The 22857-nt window shown below is 47.9% G+C and overlaps 3 protein-coding genes and 1 long non-coding RNA gene across 6 annotated transcripts; 2 read left to right on the forward strand and 2 right to left on the reverse strand.

The window, feature by feature from the left end:
- The first annotated feature begins 89 nt into the window (after window positions 1-89).
- LRRC45 (leucine rich repeat containing 45) lies at window positions 90-12241 on the forward strand. 2 transcript variants are annotated; one of them, XM_084492455.1, is made up of 18 exons: window positions 90-267; window positions 849-910; window positions 1353-1431; window positions 1609-1679; window positions 1997-2175; window positions 2841-2969; window positions 3635-3747; window positions 4304-4362; window positions 4476-4553; window positions 5479-5614; window positions 5943-6020; window positions 6191-6302; window positions 6806-6876; window positions 8163-8255; window positions 8858-8950; window positions 10038-10211; window positions 10306-10453; window positions 10877-12241. In XM_084492455.1, exons 4-18 carry the CDS (start codon window positions 1627-1629, stop codon window positions 11071-11073), a joined length of 1713 nt encoding a protein of 570 aa, XP_084348581.1. In that variant the 5' UTR covers window positions 90-267; window positions 849-910; window positions 1353-1431; window positions 1609-1626; the 3' UTR covers window positions 11074-12241. The 2 variants fall into 2 exon arrangements, with proteins under 2 accessions (XP_084348581.1, XP_084348580.1); XM_084492454.1 differs by lacking the exon at window positions 1353-1431 and having other exon boundaries at window positions 92-267.
- A 728-nt stretch (window positions 12242-12969) lies between these two features.
- On the forward strand, window positions 12970-18431 carry RAC3 (Rac family small GTPase 3). 2 transcript variants are annotated; one of them, XM_084492470.1, is made up of 6 exons: window positions 12970-13102; window positions 15430-15501; window positions 15759-15876; window positions 16496-16558; window positions 17041-17200; window positions 17318-18431. In XM_084492470.1, exons 1-6 carry the CDS (start codon window positions 13068-13070, stop codon window positions 17446-17448), a joined length of 579 nt encoding a protein of 192 aa, XP_084348596.1. In that variant the 5' UTR covers window positions 12970-13067; the 3' UTR covers window positions 17449-18431. The 2 variants fall into 2 exon arrangements, with proteins under 2 accessions (XP_084348596.1, XP_084348597.1); XM_084492471.1 differs by lacking the exon at window positions 15430-15501 and having other exon boundaries at window positions 12991-13102.
- Window positions 15821-17031, reverse strand: LOC311420992. Its single transcript, XR_014684638.1, has 2 exons — window positions 16494-17031; window positions 15821-15874 (listed from the first exon to the last, which is right to left on the reverse strand). It is a non-coding gene; the product is annotated as an uncharacterized lncRNA (long non-coding RNA).
- DCXR (dicarbonyl and L-xylulose reductase) lies at window positions 18425-22044 on the reverse strand. The gene is made up of 8 exons (XM_084492469.1): window positions 21910-22044; window positions 21731-21828; window positions 21418-21572; window positions 20091-20133; window positions 19686-19785; window positions 19456-19520; window positions 19244-19361; window positions 18425-18720 (listed from the first exon to the last, which is right to left on the reverse strand). Exons 1-8 carry the CDS (start codon window positions 21965-21967, stop codon window positions 18617-18619), a joined length of 741 nt encoding a protein of 246 aa, XP_084348595.1. The 5' UTR covers window positions 21968-22044; the 3' UTR covers window positions 18425-18616.
- Between the last annotated feature and the right edge of the window lie 813 nt (window positions 22045-22857).

Consider the following 22857-nt stretch of genomic DNA (forward strand, 5'->3'; position numbering starts at 1 on the left):
GCTCGGCGACTGCGGCCTGAGCGAGGAAGGTGGGCGCGGGGCCCCGGTCTCCCCCCCGTCCCCCCCCCCCTCCCCGGCCGGGAGCCGGCCCGCAGCGTGCGGCGGGGCGGGTCCCGGCTGCGGCCCGTCCGTGCGGCCGCCGCGATGGCGGGGGCGCCGCGGGCTGCCGGGGGCCGACAGCAGGAGAGAAGGAGCTGGGAGCGCGGCTGCAGAGGAGCGGATTATTCCGAGCAGATGAATCTGCCCCGCCTGTGACTGGGCAGTGAGGTGACAGCGTAGTTGGAAGCTGGTCACAAATCCCTTTTTTTTTTTTTTTTTTTTTTTTCCAGAAGTGTTTTCCTTCTGTCTTCGAGAGTGTGTCTTCAGGTGTTAACTTGAATAGAAGGGATTGGATGTAGCTACCGGTTCAGGAGGTCTCATGCTAGTCAGCTTTAATTGCTAGATCGTTAGTTCCAGGAGACGTTGGGTAGGGATTCTGTCAGCCATAGGGCGATTCTCTACTCGGTCCCTACTGTGCGAGCAGGAATTCAGTAAGCCAGCGAGAGCAAGTGTCTTGTCTGTGTGGCCTGTCTGGGCACAGCCTGTTTCCGTGCCTGAGATAGGAAGGCACATTGAGTGACGTGCAGTTCTCTACCCAGATTCTTCTTTCTCTGGTGGTAGATAAAAAACTGCCCTGAAAGTTCAGGCTCACACCTCCCCAGCAGCATCACTAGCCATCTGCTAAGTGATACGTTTTGTTGTAGCAACCTCTTCTGTAGTAGCTGTTGTAAAGAATGTTTTCCATCTAAGGGCAGAGGGTTGCATACATACCAAATAAATACCTGCATTTGTTGTTTTTCCCTACCCAGGTGTGAAACTTCTGTTGCATGGTCTTTGTTCAAACACCACAGTCAAATCTTTGGATCTGAAGGTGAGTCTGTTAGATTAAAATTAAGACAAATAGATTGGGAAGGAAAGGGGAATACAAACTTAATCAGAGTTAAAAATAGACAGTTTGGGCGCGGTTTAATTCAGTTTCGTACATTTCTTGTTTTCCTGGGACTCAGTCTTTGCCTCCCTAACACTGCATCACAACTTCCCAGAATTACCTCACAGTTCATCTTTGTTTTTATTCACTTTTTTTGATGGGAAGTTGTTACTGTAGATTCTTTGTCAGTTGTTGTATGGTCAGATGTAGGCTTTTCCTCGGGTTTCTCTGTTAATCTGTGGGTTACTAGTTAACTTGTTCTTCTGTAGAGTTCATCCAGCTGGCTAGTGTCTTTCTGCTAGCCTGGGGTTTGGAACTAAACAAGCACTTTCAGAGGTGATAATTGGTGTGCAATGAGAGTGCCCTTCTGTCTGCATTCCTCTAGCACATAGCTGTTCTATTGGATCTACAGTCCTAAACTGCATCAGACCTGTCTTTCTCAGCTGTATCCACTGTTCCTCCAGGTGTGTTTCACTTTCCAGAAGGTTGTCTGATACGTGAAACAAATAACACAGGCCGTCTTTGACTGACTGAAGTCAGTATTACAGCTGGAGTACACTTGGTGGTGTACACCTTGCTTGATAGGATAGCTAGACTGGGGCAGAGTGTAATTTACTGATCACCCAGGACTTTTGTTTCAGGGAAATAACCTGCGAACCATGGGAGCTGAGGCTTTGGGAAAACTTCTTAGGCAGAACAAATCCATCAGGAGGTAAAAAAATAAAATAAAAATGCGTCTGTCTCTCTTTCTGTTATTCCTGCCAAATGAAACACAAAATTGGAAAAGAATAAGGGGTGAAGATGTGTTTCTTGGGGTAGGAGGAATGTCATGCTGTTCCGTTTCTTGTGAAGGAAGTAGAACTGGAGGTGCCCCTTCTGAGGCTGTAGGTTCCTAGCAGCACCCTGCTATCTGAAACTGAGTTTCTGTTAAGGGAGCTGGATGTATAAACGAGTACCATGGTCCAGGTGTTGTTCAAGCTCTTGCAACTGTCTGTTTGTAGACTCCTGTCCTGTTTGATTTTTCCCTAGCCTAATCTTGGAATGGAACAGCCTGGGCGTGTGGGAGGAGGGCTTCTCCTTTTTCTGCCAGGGACTGGGAGCAAACAACTTTCTCCAGCGACTAGATCTGCGCAATAACCAGATCAACCATCATGGGGCAGGAGAGTTGGCCATGGCACTGAAACGAAATGCTAGCCTACAGGAGCTGGGTAAGAGTGACTAGTTTTTGTCCACCTACATGCATGCACATGCATGTGTGCGCACAGGCTCGTTGCAGCCTGCCCTGGTACCTGCCAACCAGTCAGCAGTTATTCCCAGTTCCTGTTAGTCCAGAGTGCTTTGCAGGGCGGGAACTGTAATTGGGATCTCTGGAACCAAAACTGCAGATGAAGATTGCATGCTTGGAGCAGAACAGTTTTTCTGGGAGGACACAATGGGTTAATTTCCATTTCTGGATCCTGTTGGCATGCCTCATGCCAGACTCTGGAATTTACTTTACACTTGCTTTGTTCTTACTAAGGAATTTTGCTAGAATTTCATTTAGGAAAACATGGCTCTTGGTGATGGTTCTTTCTCATCCATAGATTGTAGTTGTGGCAGGAAAGCTCATGAGATGAAATTATGAGGGGCAAACTTGTGTACCTGTTAAACTGTGATGGTTTCCTGCATTTAAGATTCATTCTTGCTTTGCCAATTATTTTCCCTCCCCTTCATTCATCTTGAAAAGGGAGGTAGTAGTCATATATGTATGTGATGAGACCTTATGGGAGTAGTTAGCACTGCATGCAGAGGTATAAGGAGCATGGCTTCTCCTGAGCCCTGTATTTTTCAGCAGATGTGTGACTACTGTGTTGAAAGTTTGCTTTCTGTATAGATTTGCGTTGGAACAATATCGGGCTTCTGGGTGGCCGAGCTTTGTTGAACTGCCTGCACAGCAACAAGACCCTGAAGAGGCTGGAGCTGGCTGGGAACAATGTTCCCAGTGACATCCTGAAAGCTGTGGGTAAGTAGGACTTAGAATTGTAGAATAACTTAGGTTGACCCTTAAGATCATCAAGTCCACCCATCAAGCTAACGCCACTAAGCCATGTCCCTAAGCACATGGGAAGGAATCAATAACTCCTCTCCTGCCTCACATGAGGGAGGTAGTACTTGAAGGATATAGAGTGCTTGCTGCTCCAGAAGGGAGCTATCCCTTCTCTCCTTTTCTCGACAACATATACACAGTGCCCTACATTGCTACTTCTTGTCCTCTAATGAGAGCTAGTCAGTTTGGAGATGTTACTTTTACCAGCAGGATGGAAAAACAATTTGAATTAATGACTGCTATGCCACATTAATATGGGAGAACTTGGGGCTTAAGTTTGCCCCTGAGTAGCCAAGTTTGGATATGGTTAATGCAGCTTGTCCTTCGTCATTGGTTCTCCTGTGACTGGGGTGTTGATTACCCCACATACACGTGTCTTTGATTACGCCCTGCCTTGCCTCTGTAAGGTGAGAGCAGTGTCTGTACATGGACCTGCCTGAGAAGAGCCACTGTCCTGGTGCTTTTGGTAGCACCAAAAACTTGATCGCTTTTTTTGTCATTTTGAGCACTAGGTCCTCCAGCAGTGCTTGCTGTTCTGTTGCTATAGAAACGTGCATGTTCTCCTGCTCTCTCTGCATCAGAACAAGCCCTGGATCACAACCAAGACCGTCAGACTATCCTCAGTGAGACCCAGAACCGAGCTTGCATGCTCAGCAAGGAGATTTTGAATCTGAAGGATGAGAAGACCAAGCAGGTCAGCAATCTTATACGTCAGCAATTCAAATTGGATGGCTGAAATCCAGTACTTTCCCTCACAGTCCCCATGAACCACTTAGTGACAGGTATAGTGCACCTGAAGTTGCACATACATCTGTACAAACAGTACCCAGCATTGTTTAGTAAATAGGGTTCTTCCTCTGAGCAAGGTTGCTCAGGAAGCAAATCCATGCCAGTATAGGTATTGACACATCCCCTGCTGAGCATATTCAGTCTGGATTCTGGAGGAATTTAAGTGTGTTTTTTCGCTCATATTCGTATTCTCAGTTCTGCTGCTGTAACTGGTTTGGTATTTTCCAAGGAGTGAAAACCTAGAAATACAAGTCTGTTTTCCTTCTCACCCTTCATTGTGTAGAGTCTAGCTAATGACCTCAGTCTGACATGCTAAGGAACCATTTAAATCTCCAGTTTGCTTTCTTTCAAGAGAGTGGCCTGACCTGTCTCCTGCTGTCATTAGGAAGAGAAAGCTGAGACACATAAGTGCTTGAAGCTGGTGCAGTTCATTTTCTCACTGATGCTCACCTTGTTCACAGTTCTTAGATTTGATGGATACTATAGACAAACAGAGAGAAGAAATAGCCAGGAGTGGCAGGTGAGTTGAATTTCTGAGTGCCTTCTGCTTTTTGATAGCAGAATTGGGCCCTTCCCATTTCCTCACAGAAATTAGCCACATTTTTTTTCCTCTCTCTCCCTCCCCAAATGCAGGATATCTGCGGGACGAGTCAGCCAGCTACAGGAAGCATTGAAGGAACAGCACTCTATTATGAATTCAGTGAAAGCCAAGTATGGAGGAGAGAAATGTTAACCTTCTCAGTGCTCAGTGCTGTATAGGCAGTGCTGAGCAGAGCTGTTAAGAAAGGGGGCTAGCTAATCTTGTAGGGTGGCTGGCTTAGTATTTCACTTAATAATTTCTTCAGTAATATCCAGAAATTATGGCCAGATCAGGCCTTTAGATTTTTAAGTAAAACCTTAATGCATTGCTGTAAGAACAAATGAATTACTGAAGGTGAAAAGACAAAAGGGATTGTGGGGATGGGATAGGGACGTATTCCTTGCACAGTTTACAGCTTGGCAAGAGACTGTACCTGCTTCTGCTGTCAGCTGTCAGTATCCTCAGAGAAACCACTGCAGACATGGAGGAACCTAACCAACAAGGTTCTGTGTTTAGGAGCAACGAGCTGGAACTGCCCAGGAGTGGTGTTAGGCTGTGTAGAGCTATATGCGCATTACAGTGTTTGGACTTCAAACACTGATGAGACTAGCTAGTTCAGTTGAAGGTAGTTTCATTATGCCATGCCTCGGAGTGGACATGTCCCTCATGTAGCGAGTAAGCATTTCACTTTCGCTACCTGTGGTTTAAATTCTATCCCTAACATTAGATAATCTTGCAATGGTATAAAACAGCCAGCTTTATTCTTCTGTGAGACTGGACAAATCCTGGAGGGGTCCAGGCAGGGAAAACATCTCATTGCAGATGGGATGGGGCACCAGAACACCAGGCTCTGAAAAGCCCCAGGTCAGTGTTTGCAGAGGCTGCTGGGTGCAAAGGTCAATGGGGTCTTTTGCCCAGGGGCAAAAATTGTTTCATTTGGCCATCTCCATTTCACCCACTGCCAAATTCATGTTAACATTTTGTACCACGTAGTTTAGAGAGCTCACTGGAAGTGTCTTCCTTAGAAAGGGTCCTGAAAAATATTTTTCTGTATAGACTGCAGATGACTGAAGCTGCCCTGGCTCTGTCTGAGCAGAAGGTGCACAATTTGGGAGAGCTTCTGAGTGCCATGAAACAAGAACAAGCCAACATGGTTGAGCGCCACTTTGCAGAGCTCCAGCAGCAAAAGCAGGTGGGCTGGATAATTCCTAGTTAGGTTTGAGAGCAGGGTTCTTGGTCATACTTCATTTGTATAGATTTGGGGGATGCAGGTTGGGATAGGCAAGCATGATTCTTACCATAAGTGGGTTAGCCACACCTGCTGTGACAAACATTGTTGTGTAAATTAGATAGTGCTATAGGCATGGAGAGGAGTCACGGTGTTTGTGGGGTAAGTTGGATTTGGTTGGTTGTGGTGTTGGTTGAGGGTAAGTTTGCAGTGCAAAGAATTAAGGGCTGTACAGGCTCTTTAATTTTTATGCCATTTATGCCATTTAATTTTTATGCCAATTTTTATGCAGGAAGGTGCTGATCGAGAAGGAAAGCTTTTCCGTGACTTGTCTGCTTGCAGTGAGAAGAACTTGCTTCTAAGAAACCAGGTAGGAAAGAAAGTTCGAGGCTGAGAGGTAGAACCTGGGCGTTGTTTGCCTCTGCTGTGCATATGTCCTCTGCTTTAACTCATGTTTGTGTCTTTGCTAGTCGTTCTATACAGCCAATTTGCTTTGCTACTAGGAGAGGAAACTCCTTTGTGGTGGTAATTTCCTTTTAGGTGGATGAGTTGGAGAAGAAGTGCAAAGTCCAGCAGGATCAGTTATTCCAGCTGAAACAAGACTTGACCAACACAACAGCAGAGCTGAAGCTAAGGGCTGTGCAGGCTGAGGGTAAGCAGAAGGGCAAAAACAGCTCATGGACACCCATGGGGTGTTGCTACTGCCAGTGAGTCAGTGGTGCGAGTTAGCCAAGGAGAAAGGGTGGAAGAGTTTGTGATGTGGTATAAGTATTGCCTGCCTAGCTGGAATGCCCTGGTTATGATCTTCCAGTACCTAAAGAGGTCCTACAAGAAAGCTGAAGGGAGGGATTCTTTATGACGGAGTGTATTGATGGGACAAGGAGTAATGGTTTTAAAATAAAGGAGGGTATATTTAGATTAGATATAAAGAAGGAATTCTTCATTATGAGGGTGATGAGACACTGGAACAGGTTGCCCAGAGAAGTTGTGGATGCCCCGTCCCTAGAGGTGCTCAAGGCCAGGTTGGACAGGGCTTAGAGTAATCTGGTCTGGTGGAAGATGTCCCTGCCCATGGCAAGGGGTTTGGAATTAGATGATACTTAAGGTCCTTTTCAACCCAAACCATTCTACAATCTGCCTGGTTTTAATCCTCAGAGCGCCTAGAAATGGAGAAGAGAAGATTAAAACAAAGTCTTGAAGACATGGAATCACTTCGGTTAAAAGAGGTAAGAATGGCCTTTCTGTAGCTTCCTGAGTTTGGTCTCTCTTTGGTCCTGACATACAGTGGCCTCTGGAGACCATTGTTTGCTGTCAACTGCTCTTAAAATTAATCTATTCAGAGTTTCTGTGGGAATAACAGACCATTTCTACAAGCAGAGTGTTCTACCAGTTAGCAAGAGTATAAGCCAGAGTGGTATGTGACTACTGAAGAGATGTGGAGGCTGGTCCGTGTGTCAGTCTTGCTATGCATAGTGGTAATTGCGAATAAGGAATCTTGTCATGCTTACTGAAGTAAAGATGCATTATTGGAGCAAATGAAGACATACATGCGGTATTCAAACAATCATTTAAGAGGGCTCAGCTTGCTAGTATCTTCTCTGTTGTGTTTCAGGGGAATTCAGTCTGAGTGTGGAGAGGACAAGAGGCTGTGATCAACTCTGTTTGGATTGTTGAGATGTCAAATCCCTTAAAAATAGCTCAGTAGATTTCTCTGAAGGTTTGGAAATCTTGTAAGAGAAGACATAGGGAAGGTAGATATTAGTTACACTACAACTCAAAAAGGAACCTCGGGTGTTTTGTATTGCTTGAAGATGAGAACTCAGACTCCCTCTAAACTTGGCCTGGAAGGGATCTCTGTCTAAGGTTCACAGTTTTTAGAGGGCAGATCAGATCCATTAGAGCAGGTCCAGAGGAGGGCAGTGAAAATGGTCAGATAGCTGGAACGGGTTGAGAGAGCTTAGGGTTTTTCAACCTGGAGAAGAGAAGGCTCCAGGGAGATCCTACTGTTGCCTTCCAGTATACAAAAAGGGGGCTTATAGGAAAGATGGAGAGAGGCTTTTCACCAGTGACAGGACAAGGGGCAACAGTTTTAAACTGAAAGAAGGTTGATTTTGATTGCATTTTAGGAAGACAATTTTCACAATGAGGGTGGTAAGATACTGGGACAGGTTGCCCAGAAATGTTGTGGATATTCTGTCATTGAAAGTGTTTAAAGTTGGGTTGGATGGATCTTTGAGCAACCTGATCTAGGGAAAGATATCCCTTCCTATGATTTCGGGGGGGAATTTGATCTTCAAGATTTCCTTTCAACCCAAACCATTCTATGATTCCATGATTCTGTCTACATTGTAGTTTCTTAGTGGAGCTCTGTGAGAGAGGGAGGTGTTTTTCTTTGATGGTAGCTGGGTCAACAAAACATTGTTCTTTTTCATGCTGAATGGCCATGCTGTTTTACCTGGAGATGTGAATGTTTTTTCTGGTACTTGTTTAAGTGGTTTCTGATGCTTTGCAGGTGGATCATATGACACAGCACATGGAGGCCAGTGAACGTTCTCTGCAAGACAGGGTCCAGAGGCTGGAGGCCATCAGGATAGCTCTGGAGGAGGTGAGAATGGGCGCTCTAGGTGCACTGGAATGCTCAGGTAGTGCAGGAGAAGGCTGCCATGGGTGCGTTGTAGATTCTTCTAATGATGATCTGTGTAAAGACTGTAATGTGCTTTGGAGAGGAACAGAAGACAGCAACTGGGGCATTCAGTTTATTGGCTAAAATTATTTTTACTGTTTTGGATGAAGGAAAGAGAAGGTTCCATGGAGGAACTTGTAGATTCTGTTTGAACAAAAAAAAAGGGTTTCCTTTGAACATGGCTAGATTCTCTTCAGGATTTAACTCTATGGGTTTTCTGTGGGGTCCCAAGGAGCATGTTTCTCCAGATTTGTTCCCCCAGCTAGATCTAATGCTGCCCTGTCCCATCCCCGTGTCTTTGGAAAGCTTCACCTATTACTTGCCCCTGTATAACTGAAATTTTCACTGAATTTAGGTGGCAATATCAGGGTGAGTGTGTCATTTGGGTTTGTTTTCCCTGCCCTTGACTGAGAGAGGAAGTTGTCACTTTGTGGCCTGCAACTGGAAGCTGCTAATGTTTGCTGGTCAGTGTTGCAGTGATGCAGCTTCTCTACATGGAATGATCTTTCATGTTTCTGTGGCAGGAGCTGAGCCAAGTCAAAGCAGCTGCACTCACTGAGCGAGGACATGCAGAGGAAGAGTTAATAAAAGTTCGTAATCAGGCACGGCTGGATGAGGTAAGGACTGTTTGTGGGCCCTGCCTCTGTGGGAAGGACTGGATTTGGCTGCATAGCCTGTTTTTGTCTTAGGGAGCAGGTAAGTGTAGCTCCTTCCTCTGAGCTTCACTCCGTTAGTAATAGTTTGATTTCTGAGGAAGGAATTCTGAAAAGTCTGCTTTGAATTGTCTCCAGAATATAACCACTGTCCTCACCTGTTCTGTGCTTTCCAGTAGTAACAGAATTGATGTGGATATTGTCATAGCAGGGTTCATCTAAGTTACCAGTTTTCGAAGTTAGTAGCCAGGTGTAGATCCTGTTTAACAGCAGCTTTCAGGAGCTGTTCCTGTTTCTCCAAACGTAGAAGAATTTTCCCAGATGGCTACTGCTGATGGTTAAAAAGTATCACTGCAGAGTTGAACTTTGTGGAAATGGCAGTGAAGTCAATATTGTACAAGACAATGAGGGATGAGGAAAATACACCAAAAAATATTAGCAGTTTTACTTATACATAACAGCACAAAATAAAATGCTTTACAGAGTTAAAAACATATAAAAGCTGCTGTTTGTTTCTCTGTTGGGACAACAGTTGCTTAGCTGCATACGGTGGTGTTTCAGAGACATTCAGAATATGGAGGAGGTGTGAATGCCGGAGGTGTTATTGGTGCTTCTACCAAGGAAATGCCTGTTTCTCAGCGAGTGAGCTGGGCTTTGCAGCATCTCCATCAAAATGCTTTCCCATAGAACACAAACAACAAAAGGAGATATGAGAAAAACCTGTGAAACATCAAGAGGTTTTTCTGGGGGTACTTTACAACGTATCATCCCTGTAGGGTGAGAACAGTAAAATAGGGACACCTTATAAAATGGTGAGGAGACAGCCTCAAAACCCAGGAAACACAGTGTTCAAGTCAACAGAAAGCAACTTGGTTTCTCTCTGGAATGCAAGGGATATGTGCTATATCTATTATGGATATATCTTGTGCTTGTTCTTCAGGGCCAATTGCCTGAACCAAGGGTTCACTGTGCTGGGGACAAAGATGAGAATATCCCTTCACAGGAATGAAATAGGACTGATTTATTTTCTTTTTTTCTTTGTGTCTTACAGCAGCAACGACTAGAACATCTACAAGAGAAGCTGCGGCTAATGACTGAATCACGGGATGAAGCTCAGAACTGCTGCCTTAAACAAAAACAGATGGTTAGTGAGGCTCAAGCTAAGGCCAGTCAGTTGAGCCTGCACGCTGATGGACTCAGAAGGCGGATAGAGGAACTTCAGCAGGTAATTTGGACTGGAGTAGAGATATGGTCACCACAGGGTCAGAACAACTTGCTGAAGTTGTATGATTAATCATTTATTTGTCTTTGTGTGTCAGGACCTGAATAGTAAGGAACAGGAGAAAGTGACAGAAGTGAATAAAGTGAAAGTGGAATTACAGGAGCAGATTGGACACCTACAGGCTGAACGCACAGCACAGGAAGGGCTGAGAGAGAAGATTGCAGCACTGGAGAGACAGCTGAAAGGTGATAAATCTCTTCATGCTTTTCAAATACTAATGCTTAGTAGCCTAGAGTGGGCCTGGAACTCAGCTATGCTTACAGGTAGTGACAGAGGTGCTTCCTGTCTTTGAATACAACCATGAATTTTACTCTCCATCCTCATGTATTGGCAGGGATTCTTATCCTCATTATATAGCGACCAAGACTTAGAAACTAACAAAATAACCGTCTAAAGCTGCATAGCAAGCAAAATGTTTGCACTTCTTGCACAGTGAAGTATAACATCTTTGCAAAACCTCTCCCATAGGCTCCTGCAGCTGAAGGAGCCTTGCAGCTTGCAGTACTCATCACTCCTGCTTCGGTTGTCTTTGGCTGTGCCTATCTGTTATTCCTGTTTGTTCTAGGGACACCCAAACTTTCTGTACCAATGCTGCTCTTCTTTCACAGTCTTATCAAGCAATCACCGGGAGGCACTGCTGGACAAAGAAGGTGAAATCTCTGTGTTGCTGGAGAAGCTGAGAATGAAAGAGGCTGACATCTCCAGGATGAGGGAAGAAGAGGCCCAGCGAGCAAATCTGTTGCAGAATGCCATCATGGCATATGTGCAGGGCTCTCCCTTAAGAACCCACAGTTCTAGGAAATGAAAGTGTGGCTTAAAGAATCCAGATACCTTCTGTCAGAAAGAGGGTGAGCAACTCAGGTACAGACTCTTCTTTCTAAGCAGGACAGTTTTGGGGGTGAGGTGAAGGCTTTCAAACTGAAAACCCCTCTTGGTTTTCAGAAACCTTGCTCCCAACAGCAGAGGAAAGGAGGAAGTAACCAGACAAGGCTAGGATATAGAGGCTTCTGGGTCAGAGTTCTATCTGGAGTCCTTCCCCTTGCATTGCTACAGCATTTGAAGCAATTTTTATGTTCTTTTACATAGCACCAGTCTGTCAGCATACCCTGTTGTTACCAGTTGGGTTGTATGTTCCCCGAGAAGTGGTCATTCTGAAACACTTGTTTGAATGCCAGGGCAGTCTGTTCACAATGAAACCTTGTAAATGATTGCTAACAGTGTTTACAGCTCCCTGTATGTGGGAGCCATTTACTCTAAGCCATGGGGCCCAGAAGCTACTGATAGTGTGGATCTTTTTTATAGCCAGTGGTTACAGATGCAAGCAGTAGCTGAGAGGGCTCACTTTGTCTTTTTTACCCTGCTGCTCCATGGCCCTGGCTGTACAGGTGCTTTTGTTACATATATGAACAGCTCTGTGGAGGACTGCTGTGCAGTGGCAATCCATATCTGTGTTGGATTCCTGGGTTTAGGACGTTCTTCAATTCTCTACAACACCAACGGACATAGAGTTCTGTGTTCTTCCTCATGAACTGCAGCCCTTGACTAGAGTTCTTGTGGCCAAAATGCAACAAGATTTAATTCTACTATGAGAAGAAATGGCAAAACTGTCCTGGCTTCTCAGGATCCTGGAACTGAGTGCTAGTTTGGGGGCCTCACCCTCGAGAGAATGGATGTTTCTGACTTGCCAGGGTGTGGATGTGTTTCCTTTTCCTGTCAACAGAAGTCCATCAGGTGGCAAGCAGAAAGGGAAGGGATGTGAGGGTCTGAATCAGAAAAAGGGGAGAGCTCTGTCAGGATTCCAGAATGAGAGCCTCCTGCTTCTTCAGTGAATCTGTGGTGGGAGAAATTAATAATTTAAGAGGCAAGTAGAAAATTAAATTTGTATGGACCGGTTGACCTGTATTTGTGGTTTGTTTGTCATAATTCAGCTTTGCTTTGCTGTTTTAATAAAGAATTTTTGCATTTTTCCATAATACTGGACAGTGACAATATGGTTATTTGGCTGATGTGGAGGGGCCTGCCACTGTGTTACTGTCATAGAGATCCTGTTTGTCTGCATGAAGTGATTACGCTGAGTGTCTGTAGGCTGAGGTTTTGTACCAAGATAAAAGCGGAGCTGGGACCTATCTCCCACTCACAAGGAGGGGGCCTGTGTGGGCAGTGCGACCGTAAGACCAGCAGGTAAGGGAAAAGCAAAGCCAGAGACCGCCCCTCTGAACGAGTTGCCACTCTTCTTGGCGGAGTAGCTGGAGAGCTGGAGGAGTCCCGAGGTAATCTTTATTCGGGATTCTTGCTGCCGCGTTTTTGTTCACCACCGCTAGGCAAACGGCAGCGAAATCTCGGCGTGGCTGCACGAGGGTTGGACCAGAAGCTCTCGGAGGCCTTTTTCCACCCTTCATGATTCCGTGACGCGAGCTACAGTGCGGCCTGATCCTGCGCCTTCACCCGAGGCCGTGCCAGCCGCCCCCCGCAGCCGCCAGCAGCACCGCTCGGCCTCCCCGGGGGCCGGGGGCTTGCCGTAGGGGCCGGGGGAGCCGCCGCCAGCCGGTGGCTGCCGCCCGGAGGAGCGGGAGCGGGGGTGGCCCGGAGGTGGGGCGGGACGGGGGCTGCCGGCAGCGCCCTTCGCCTTCCCCCCGCGCAACCGCCTCCCCCCCCGGCGGGCGCTGATCGGGGGCTGAGCCCCGGCCCCGAGGCTGCGGCGCGGCCCGGCCCGGCCCCGCCCCGGGCCCCGCCCCCGGCGCCCCGCCCCCGCGGGCTGTCACTGCGGCGGAGTCGCGGCGGCGCCGCCATCGCGGGCAGATGCAGGCGATCAAGTGTGTGGTGGTGGGCGACGGGTGAGTGCGCGGCGGCCGCGGGCGGCGGCGGGGCCGGCCCGGCCGCGCCTCGACCCGGGCGGCCCCGGACAAAGCGGGCCCGAAGCCGGCGGCGCCGCCGGGAGGGGAGGGCGGGGGGGAGGGCCCGGCCCCGCCCCGCCCCGCGGCCCGGGCCCGGCGGCCCCGCGGGCGGGAGGAGCCGCTCCGGGCCGGCAGCGGCAGCGGGAGCCGGCCGGCCGCGCCCGCCGCCGCCCTCCCCTGGGGCCGCCGCGGCGCCGAGGGAAAGGCGCGGGGCGGCGGCGGGCGCCGGGGCCGGGGCCGGGGCTCCCGGCGGCGAGCGGAGGCCACGCGGGCGCCGCCCCCGGCGCTCTCCCGGCGGCCGCGCTGCGGTCCTGGGGTCGTGGCAGGCGGGAGATCGGGGCCCGGTGCCGTGGCGGCCCCGCCGCTGTCCCCGCGAGCCCCGCGCCCTCCTGTTTGTAAACTTGAGCCTTGGTGTCCGGGCGCTGCCGGGCTGCGCGTCTGGCGGCGTTCTGCCCGGGGAACAAAACCCTGCGCTGCCTGGGCCTCGAGGCCGTCTCCTCGCCGTCCTGTCAGGTGTCCCCGTTGGACTATTTTCACTGTACGGGGATGATTTGTTGCAAAGTACCCCCTCCAAAAAATCTCGACGTTCATAGGTTTTTCTCATATCTCCTGTTGTTTGCGTTCCGAGGTGAAATACGTCGCTGTTTCTGGTTTCACCACGTGTCTCGCCATCCTTGCTCTTCTCTTTTGGCTTTTTCTGTATGCCTTTTTCTGAGAACGCATCTGCGTTCAAGATGCAGGTGTGCAGTAGATTTATGGTGCTTTGTAACTTTTCCTAGCTTGTCCTGTGCGTTTTTCCTCATTCCTAATACTATGCTCTTCTGATCACCATAGCAAGCCTGGAGCTGAGATGCAGAGTACTAAATGTGAACTGGTCTTAGGCAATGACTGGTCTTTCCACCCTCTCCTGCATGCCACATCCTTAAACATGCATTTGGAGTGAAGTGTTCCAGCTTCTAACCTGAGGAGGCTAAAAAGCAGTAGGAGAAAGAGTCACCTGCCAAAACAGCACAACACTATGATGGAGGGGGCAGTAACATCTGGGAGTAGGGCATGCTGGAAATGGATTTCAACTCAAGGCTTGCAGACCAGTGGTATTCTGTAAGACCAAACTGACAGTGCAGAGACTAAATGAACTTGGATACCAAACCACTTAAAAGACACCCATATCCATGATCTATGAACGATGTGACTGCCATGTGTGGTGGGTGAGGTGCCAGTTCAGGAGAAGAGTTGGACAGGTCAGTGTAGTGGTTCTTTACACAACCTCCCTGTTCTTCTAGGGAGGAGATATGGTCCAGGGGAAAAGCAGGGCAGGTTTGTGTAGTGGTTCTAGCTGCGCTATGCGTCATCCCAGTGCAACATTGTGCAGTCCCCTGCAGTCTCTCTCTTCAAGTCTGTCACGTCACCTTTGTGAGAACTGGGTAGAGAATACCCAGTTCTTGGCTGGCTATTCAGGTTCACTCAAGCACTAACCACCAGCTGTCCCTGTCACTGGCATTCACTATCAGTTTCCCTGAAAGGCTCTCCACAGCACACAACTTGTAGTGATAAATAGGTCATTTCCACTCCCATTACCCCCTGTTATAAATAAGCTTCTCTCTTATTCTACGGGGATAACTAAAGTTCATATGCTAAGGCTATTGTCAGCAAGGCCCAACTTGTGCCAGCTGCCACCACTGGGTTGACCAATGCCATCTGCCTTCATCAAAGCCCTGAGCCAGTATTTTTAGTGATCCAAGCCAATGCCAAAATCTCTTTCCAAACTGATAGTAGTCACTTGAAAGTTTTTGTTGTTGTTGTTATTTTTTATGGATACTTATTTTTCCCCCCTTTATATTTACTGAAATTCGATTCCTATGTCTGAGGAGTTTGAATAGTGTGTTGTTGCACTTTTTTTTAAATTTCACTGTTTACCTATTTTGCTAGGTTATTATGGACATGTTGAGCAATAGCAAGCCCAGCACAGAACCTTATTTTTTTCCCCCCTCTTGGTTCCTGGAACAAATAAATTTTTCTAAGTGTTCTGTTGAGGCTGAAGAGGTGGGGAAAAGGAGCGGGAGAGAGCAGGGTCAGATGTATGCTGAGGCAGGATGCATCTGGTGAGTTCAGACCTTGTCCCTGACAATTCTAGCCTGCTGCAGATCCATTTCCTCATGTTTACTTTCTGCCTAAACTCCTTTTTCAGGTGGGGTAAGGGTGAGTTTTCCTGCTTCACTGCTTTCTGCTGTACCTTTCTTTATGCTTGTCATTCTCATCCTCTGCAGAGCTGTAGGGAAGACCTGCTTGCTGATCAGTTACACCACAAATGCCTTTCCTGGAGAGTACATCCCCACTGTGTGAGTAATGGCCTGGGCTTCAGATACTCTTTGCTCCTCATGTGTGCATGTGTAAAAGTTAGTTTTCTGGGTACAGAGACTATGAACTGCACGTGTGAGTATGCCTGTGGTATGGGGGTGTGTGTGAAGTGGGCAGAGTACTCCCACTGGAACTGTTGCACAGTGACCCCCTGCTGAGTCACTGCCCCTTGAATTTCATCTGAAGTCAGGTGTGCGTGAGAAGAAGATTGTCACTGATGTGGATTCTTTCTTGGCAGGTTTGATAACTATTCTGCCAATGTCATGGTAGATGGAAAGCCAGTGAACCTAGGCCTCTGGGATACAGCAGGTCAAGAGGATTATGACCGACTGCGGCCTCTTTCCTATCCACAGACTGTGAGTGCTGGGTTTGGACTTGCTTCTAACTGTTCTTAGTTCAGGACAGGGAGGCTCTCAAGGACATCCAGGCTTCATTCCTTGGTGGAATTAAGTTCCCGTAACTTCAGCCATAATTCTTGTTGTTCAAGGAGGCTCACAGCTGAATTTCTCCTAAGTGATTGTCTCATTCTAGTTCCTACTTCACAGTGGTGTTTGAACAGTTATGCATGTCATAGAGATGCCCAGGTGTAAGGAATGGCGTGCAGCTGCAGTAAAGCTGAGCCATGTTCCATAGTTCCGTTCTCTCTTGGTGGCACTGCTCACCATTGGGCTGCGCTAATACTGCTTCCCTGGCTGTAGCAATTGCTACATGGCCTCTCCATCAGGGGTGAAGACTCACACTAAGGTGTTTGTGGCCACAGGTTCTGAACATGTAGAGTTGAGTATTGTAAATTAAAATGAAGTTGTATGTCCAAAATCTGAATTAGTTTAGCCACCTTAATGGGAAAGGGTTTCATACAGCTACAGTCCTTGCTGGTGGGAGGAGGTTGTCTTCTGTAAAGCTCCTTTCTCTACTCTTCCTCCGTTATCTCTTCCTGTTCCCTTATACACAACTGGCCCTTTTGTTTCTCCACAGGATGTTTTCTTGATTTGCTTCTCACTTGTGAGTCCAGCATCCTTTGAGAATGTCAGAGCCAAGGTAATGTGTTCTCCTTCTTGGTGGAACAGTAGAAAGGAGGAGCTAGTGAAGTCCACTGCTCCACTCAGCACTGTGACTGACACCAACAAGCCCCATGTTTCTAACACTCATGTTTTAAGAAACAAAGGTCATAGTCTGCAGTTTTTAAGTGGGGCGTTCTCTTTATTCATTGGCTAAGTTTTTGCCTTTTCAAATCTGTCTCTTAAAGATGAGGAATGTCCTAGAAACAAAAACGCAGTTTTTCTGCAGTGTATGCAGAGCTGGCTGGTGCTATCTGTCATGATTCCATGTTTCCATGACTTCATTATTACATTTGTACTGATCTCTTTCTGCAGAGCATATTCAGAGTTGTAGGCAGAAGTATCCTGCTCAGGTGTTGACACCATGTCAGATATTAGTAACAACCTTGCTAATAGCAAATGCATCCTCATGGCTGCATCTACTGCCACAGCTACTTTTCTCATCATGCATCTCTGTTTCAGTGGTACCCTGAGGTCCGACACCATTGCCCAAATACACCTATCATCCTTGTGGGCACCAAGCTGGACTTAAGGGATGATAAGGACACCATTGAAAGATTACGTGATAAGAAACTGGCTCCTATCACCTACCCCCAAGGTTTGGCCATGGCTCGAGAGATCGGTGAGTCTCATGTGCTGGCAGGCCTCCATGGCATTGAGATTTTTGTTTTGGAGTGGGTGAGGGACACTGTCTCCTGGTAGGACTGGAGTGGTTGAGCTGGAGCTCTCTTTCCCCTAGGGTCGGTAAAGTACCTTGAGTGCTCTGCCCTGACACAGCGGGGCTTGAAGACGGTGTTTGACGAAGCCATCCGGGCTGTGCTCTGCCCACCACCTGTGAAGAAGCCTGGCAAAAAGTGCACCATGTTCTGAGGGCTGTGGCCTAGGTGCTGGCTCAGCATATTGTTGTCCTCCGACAGATTGCATATTAGCTGGGTGTTTCTGGAGGGGGCTGGGATGCGTAGGGCCCTTCATCATGTACGAAGTCAGTGTTTTTTAAATGTCTCTTTGATTTAACGTCAATGTTGATGTGAAGGGGCAGCGGGGGCAGGAGACTAGCTGAGGGCTATACGGCCCCCAGGGAAGTCCAATGGGGAAGGCAAGGTAGCTCCTTGGGGCAACAGGCTGTTTTGGCTCTCCTGAGCTCTAAACTGAAAGGGCTTGAGATATCCATTCTGTGCTGGGAACACCTGTTTTTTATCTGCAGGTGAAACACAATGCTGAAGATCCTTGTGGGAGTGGGGAGGGAGCTGATATAAATGGTAGTGAATTACAAGAAGAGTAGTGGGGTCCCCTTGCCCAGCCTACTGTGGCTAATAGTCAACAAATTGGTGCTCCAGCAGATATGTGCCTGAGACTGTTAAAGGAATCATAACTAGACCCAGAAAGGGTCAAAGCAAATGAAATGTGAAGCTGAAAAACTAATCATTAGGTGCTTTATTGGATACTAGCCAAACTCAGTGAGTGAAACAGCCCTGTGCAATCACTGTATTTGCCTTTGTGTGTGCACACCCTAGGACAGCATGGTGCTGCTCCCCCCCATCAGTCTTTAGCAGGGCCTCCCCGTACAATCCAGTCTCTGCAGAGCAGGGCTGAGGTTGTTGCCTCTTTTTTTTTTTTTTTCTTTCTACTAAAGAGAGTAAAGAAAGCAATGAGGAGTCTGCTAACTTCTTCTTTCCCTTCCCACTGAAAGTGCAGGCAGGCTCTGTGGATTTGGGTGGAACAGGGAGAACTTCTGAAAGGTTGTGGGAGGGGTTGGAATAGGGTTGGAAGAAAGACAGATCCAGTTTCTAATCATCATGTAGAGTGACAAAGATAAAACCTTATTTGGTGCAATAAACATTCTCCATGACAGCGTATGTGAGCTTTATTATATAGCAGCCTTCTAAAGGTAACTTTTTGCCTCACTTCTCATACAAGTTCCAGCCCTGCTGTCCCTCTTGTCCAGTAACACCGGGTCTTTGTCACCGCTTTCTATCCCATTTACATGTATGCAGTACTAGTATGAAAATTAGGCCAGGTGTGAAATGCAGGTTTCATCTTAGGAAACGAGAAATCCCCCATCAACCATCAGTGAGCTGCCAGTTGTCATAGCACTCTTGTCACTGAGCAGGAAAAGAATGCTGTTCACCACATCATCCACCTCTGAAATCAAAACATAAAGGACATCCAATGCACCTTTCAAATTGGACTAGAGAAACATGCATTCCAAAAGGTATGTCTTTGGCCTCTACATGGAATTGGAGCAGGGAAATATCTCTAACCTCCACTCTGTGCTTGGTGTGATCTACAGAACAGTGTTGCTGAGACCTGGACATTCACAAGTCCTTATTGTGATCAAATGACATAACTTAATCCACAGCAAGCACCTATGCCCCCCCACCAGTCACATTCAAGAACAATAGAGTAAGGGTATTCCACTTGTCATAAGAGACAAGGCTCTAGAACAGGGGTGGTAAGGTTGCCATGTCCTCATCAGATGCTTCAGAAATTCAACCACAGTCACTCACCAGAGGCGTGACTTTGCTCAATACAAAACAAAACAAAACAAAAACAAAAACCAAACCAAACCAAACCAAAACAAAACAAGGTATCTGTGGCTGTGATATCAATTAGGGAAAAGGTCTGGATATGATAGACCTTAGCCTGGCAGCAGATCTATACTGACCTGCAAACTTTCCCAGTGGAATCCGGTTAATCATGGCAGCAGATTTCTGAGGATTACTCCAGTTAATTCTCCCCATGTCTGTCATAACTACTGTGGGATTCACAGTGTTCACCCTAATCTGAGATCAAGAACAACACACTATATAACCAAACTGTACTGAGAAAAAATGCTCATGTTCAGCTTTCACACTTTTCTTTCATAAAGAATCCTACCTTGTAGGGTCCCAGTTCCATTGCCATTACCTTGCTCAGCATATCCAAAGCACTTTTAGTGGAACCTTCAAGAGAAGGGAAAGATGGAAGGCATTTAAGTGTATAGCATTTTGTCTAGATCACAGAGAGGTATTTTACTCTGCTCTGAACTGGCAGCCAGCATCATGGTGGCTATGGGTCTCCAGCTAGTCAAAAATGAAACAAACATTGGTAGAGCTGCACACACTTACAATAAACAGCATGATCCCGCAGGGCACGCTGAGATGCCTGGCTAGAGACATTTACAATTGCACCTGGTGTCCCTTGTGTAATCATCTGCCGAGCAACAATCTGAAGGAAAAAAAAACAATGCCAGAATCATAACAGGAGAGAACATTATTTCATTCAGTAGTAACCTTCAAGGGCTACTGGGGTAGCCAAAAGAGCAAAAACATCCAGAGAAAGTCTTCACTGCTTCCTACTTGTAAGAGACAGGGTCAAAGCAAGAGAGTGAAGGTATTGTACAAACAGGCTGTCAGGTTAATTTTGGATTATGGTCCCCTTAGTCCTCCCCCTGTCAGGACTTGTTTCCACTATGGAGAACAACTTAGTTGCTGCTTTTCTTAGAGACAACTGAAGTGACAATTCAGCCTCACCTGGGAAACATGAAGCACAGCTCGAAGATTCACATCAAGACACCTACGGATAAATGAGATTTAAAAATTACACAGTGGTTGCAGGCCAGAGAGGAATAGTTTTGAGAAGACAAATGCTGCAGGTATCTTGGAAGCATTGTTAATACTTGAACACTGATAGAAATGCCAAGCTGAATGGATATAACAATAATAATTAGGCATGTGTTCACCAATAAAACCATTCAATGGAAGCAAGCTAGTTAGTGGCCATTTCCCCTGTGCAGAAGGGAAGGTGCACTCATGCATCCTCACATTTCTAGCAGGACTCTGTTCTTTGGCAGATTATATAGCAGTTCTATTAAAGTTTAAACAGTGATCCCTGGGCCTCAGCCAGTGGCTCCTCTTAGGACAATCAAATCTTCACAAGACTTTGAAATAGGGAATCTGCTATAAAATTCGTAGAAGAAACATCTACTCTATTTGTGATATAGTCCTTCCTTGGTCAGATTTTCACCAGCTAGTTCTACAGAATCATCTAAGTAGAATCTGTGCACTTTACAGTCTATTTACAAATGAAGCCTTTATTATAAATGGAAAATGTGGAGCTATAATGTCGGACAAAGTATGACATCCATCTTAGAAGGAAGTAGCCTCAGCATAGCCTGTATCCTAAAGCTTACACACATCTGGAACTAAGGTCCTTTTGAGGGGGAAAAAAAAAGTCACTGCAGTAAGGAAATTTAATTTCCTATCTTGTTAATTTTTTTGTATCTTGATTGGGATCCAGAATTTGGACTCGATGATCCTTGTAGGTCCCTTCCAACTCGGGATACTCTATGATACTATTCTTATACTCCTTTAGCTGGCTTTGTTGTCTCTTTCTAAATTGTCTTATCAACAACTGTCTTTCAATTTAGTAGTGACTGAGCTAGGACTAGATTAGAAGCTCTGGGAAGGTCTGAGCTTGATTACCAGTGAATGGTGCTCTTTTCTCCTGCACAGACTGGGTAAAGTGTGGGTACTATCTAGAAGGTGATGTTGCAAGGTTCTGGCTACTCAGTAACAGTGTGAAATAACCTTTGTTCTTAGCTTCCTTTTGATGTTTAAAAAGAGTATGAAAGGTGATTTTTTTTAAAGCAGTAAAACAGTGGAGAAAAAGCAGACCAAAGCACTAACAGCCAACAAAACACTGTGAAAATTAATGTTAGAGGCTATCTCGAACATTCTGCCACAGTTCTTTACGCTGACCGTTTTGCTAAGGCTCGGCAGACAGCACCCTTCTACCCCGAAGCACAGTCCAGGCACGGAGCAGCCACCGGTGCCCACCCGGGGTGGCCGAGGCACTCACCGGTCAAAGGCCGCCCGGGTCACCTCCAGGAAGGGCTGCAGCACCGCCACGGCCGCGTTGTTCACCAGCAGCTCGAAGGGCCCCGCCGCGCCCACCGCCGCCTCTGTGGCGTCCCAGTCGGCCAGGTCCAGGCACAAGGGCTCGATCCCGGGACACTGCGGCGAGGGCGGCCCGGCCGGGGGCCCGGGTCAGCGTCGTCGCGGGTGGGCCGGGGGGGGTTGGGGGCCGCCGGGGGTGGCGGTGGCGCTGCCCCGGGACAGGGCTGGGGGCTCGCGGGCGGGGTCCCGCAGGGGGTGCCGGCGGCCGGCCCTACCTCTCGGGCGAGGCTCTCCAGGTCCGCCGCCGTGCGGCTCAGCGCCGTCACGCGGGCCCCGGCCCTGCTCAGCGCCACGGCCACGGCGCGTCCGATCCCTGCGGGGAGACGGCGTCAGCCCCCGGCCCCCGCCCGGCCCCCGTCGCCCGGCCCCCGCCCGGCCCCCGCCGCCCGGCCACCTTTGCCGGCCCCAGTCACCAAGGCCCGGCGGCCGTGGAAGCTGAGGTGCGGCTCCATGCTGCGGTAGAGCTGCGGCCTGGGCGGGGCCGGGGCGGGCCAGGGGCCGGGCAGAGCCCGACAGCGGCGCGGCCTGGCGGGGCCGCAGGGCAGGGCCCTCCCCGCTCTGGGGCCACGCGAGTCCCCGCTTCCCCGGCCGGGGGCTGAGGTTCGGCCGCGTGGGCCGGAGCCGGGGCACCGCGGGCTCGAGCAGCCAGCGTTCCCGGAGCCGCTGAGCCTGTTCGAGCGCTGCTCAACACGCTGCCGTGCGGCGGGCAGACTCGTAACCAAGGCACTTGCAAGGACATGCTGCCCTGGAGGGGGCACAGCGAGGAGCCATTTCTGGGCCTAACGAGCACACGACAGGCACAGAGTTGAGGTTTATTGCCTCTAACTAAAGCATCACAGTGAGAGCACGGAAAACCTTTTTATCAGCTGATGAAAGGACCTGCTTTGTCCACTTAAAGCTGCAGATAAAAGTTGCAGGCAGCCCTAGTCTCATAGTCAGTGCCTAGAAAACTAGCTATAATTGTATAGGACCCACTTGGTTGAGGCATATAGGATTCCTCACACAGCACCTGCATAACAATATCAATTTACTGCAGGGTACAATGGAAATATGATCTAAATCTAATTAATAGGTCATCTGTAAGTTACTACGACCAGTTTACTTCCGGGGTAGCAAGCTTGTCTCCTGATTTGTAGGATCGACATTGTGTAACAGAAGAGCAGCACAGGCAATTATACATCCAATTAGCATGTTTTGTTGATAGAAGCAGAAGTCCACTTGTAATACCCAGTTTATCCATTGCATTCTGAGTACTTTTAAGAACTGCTGTGGCATATTTAATAAATGCAGAAACAGGATGGGAAAAGTGCCTATACAGATTTACAACACTTAGTCCTTATTT

The sequence above is a fragment of the Aythya ferina genome (genome assembly GCF_964211825.1).
Source record: "Aythya ferina genome assembly, chromosome: 18".
Taxonomy (NCBI): Eukaryota; Metazoa; Chordata; class Aves; order Anseriformes; family Anatidae; genus Aythya; species Aythya ferina.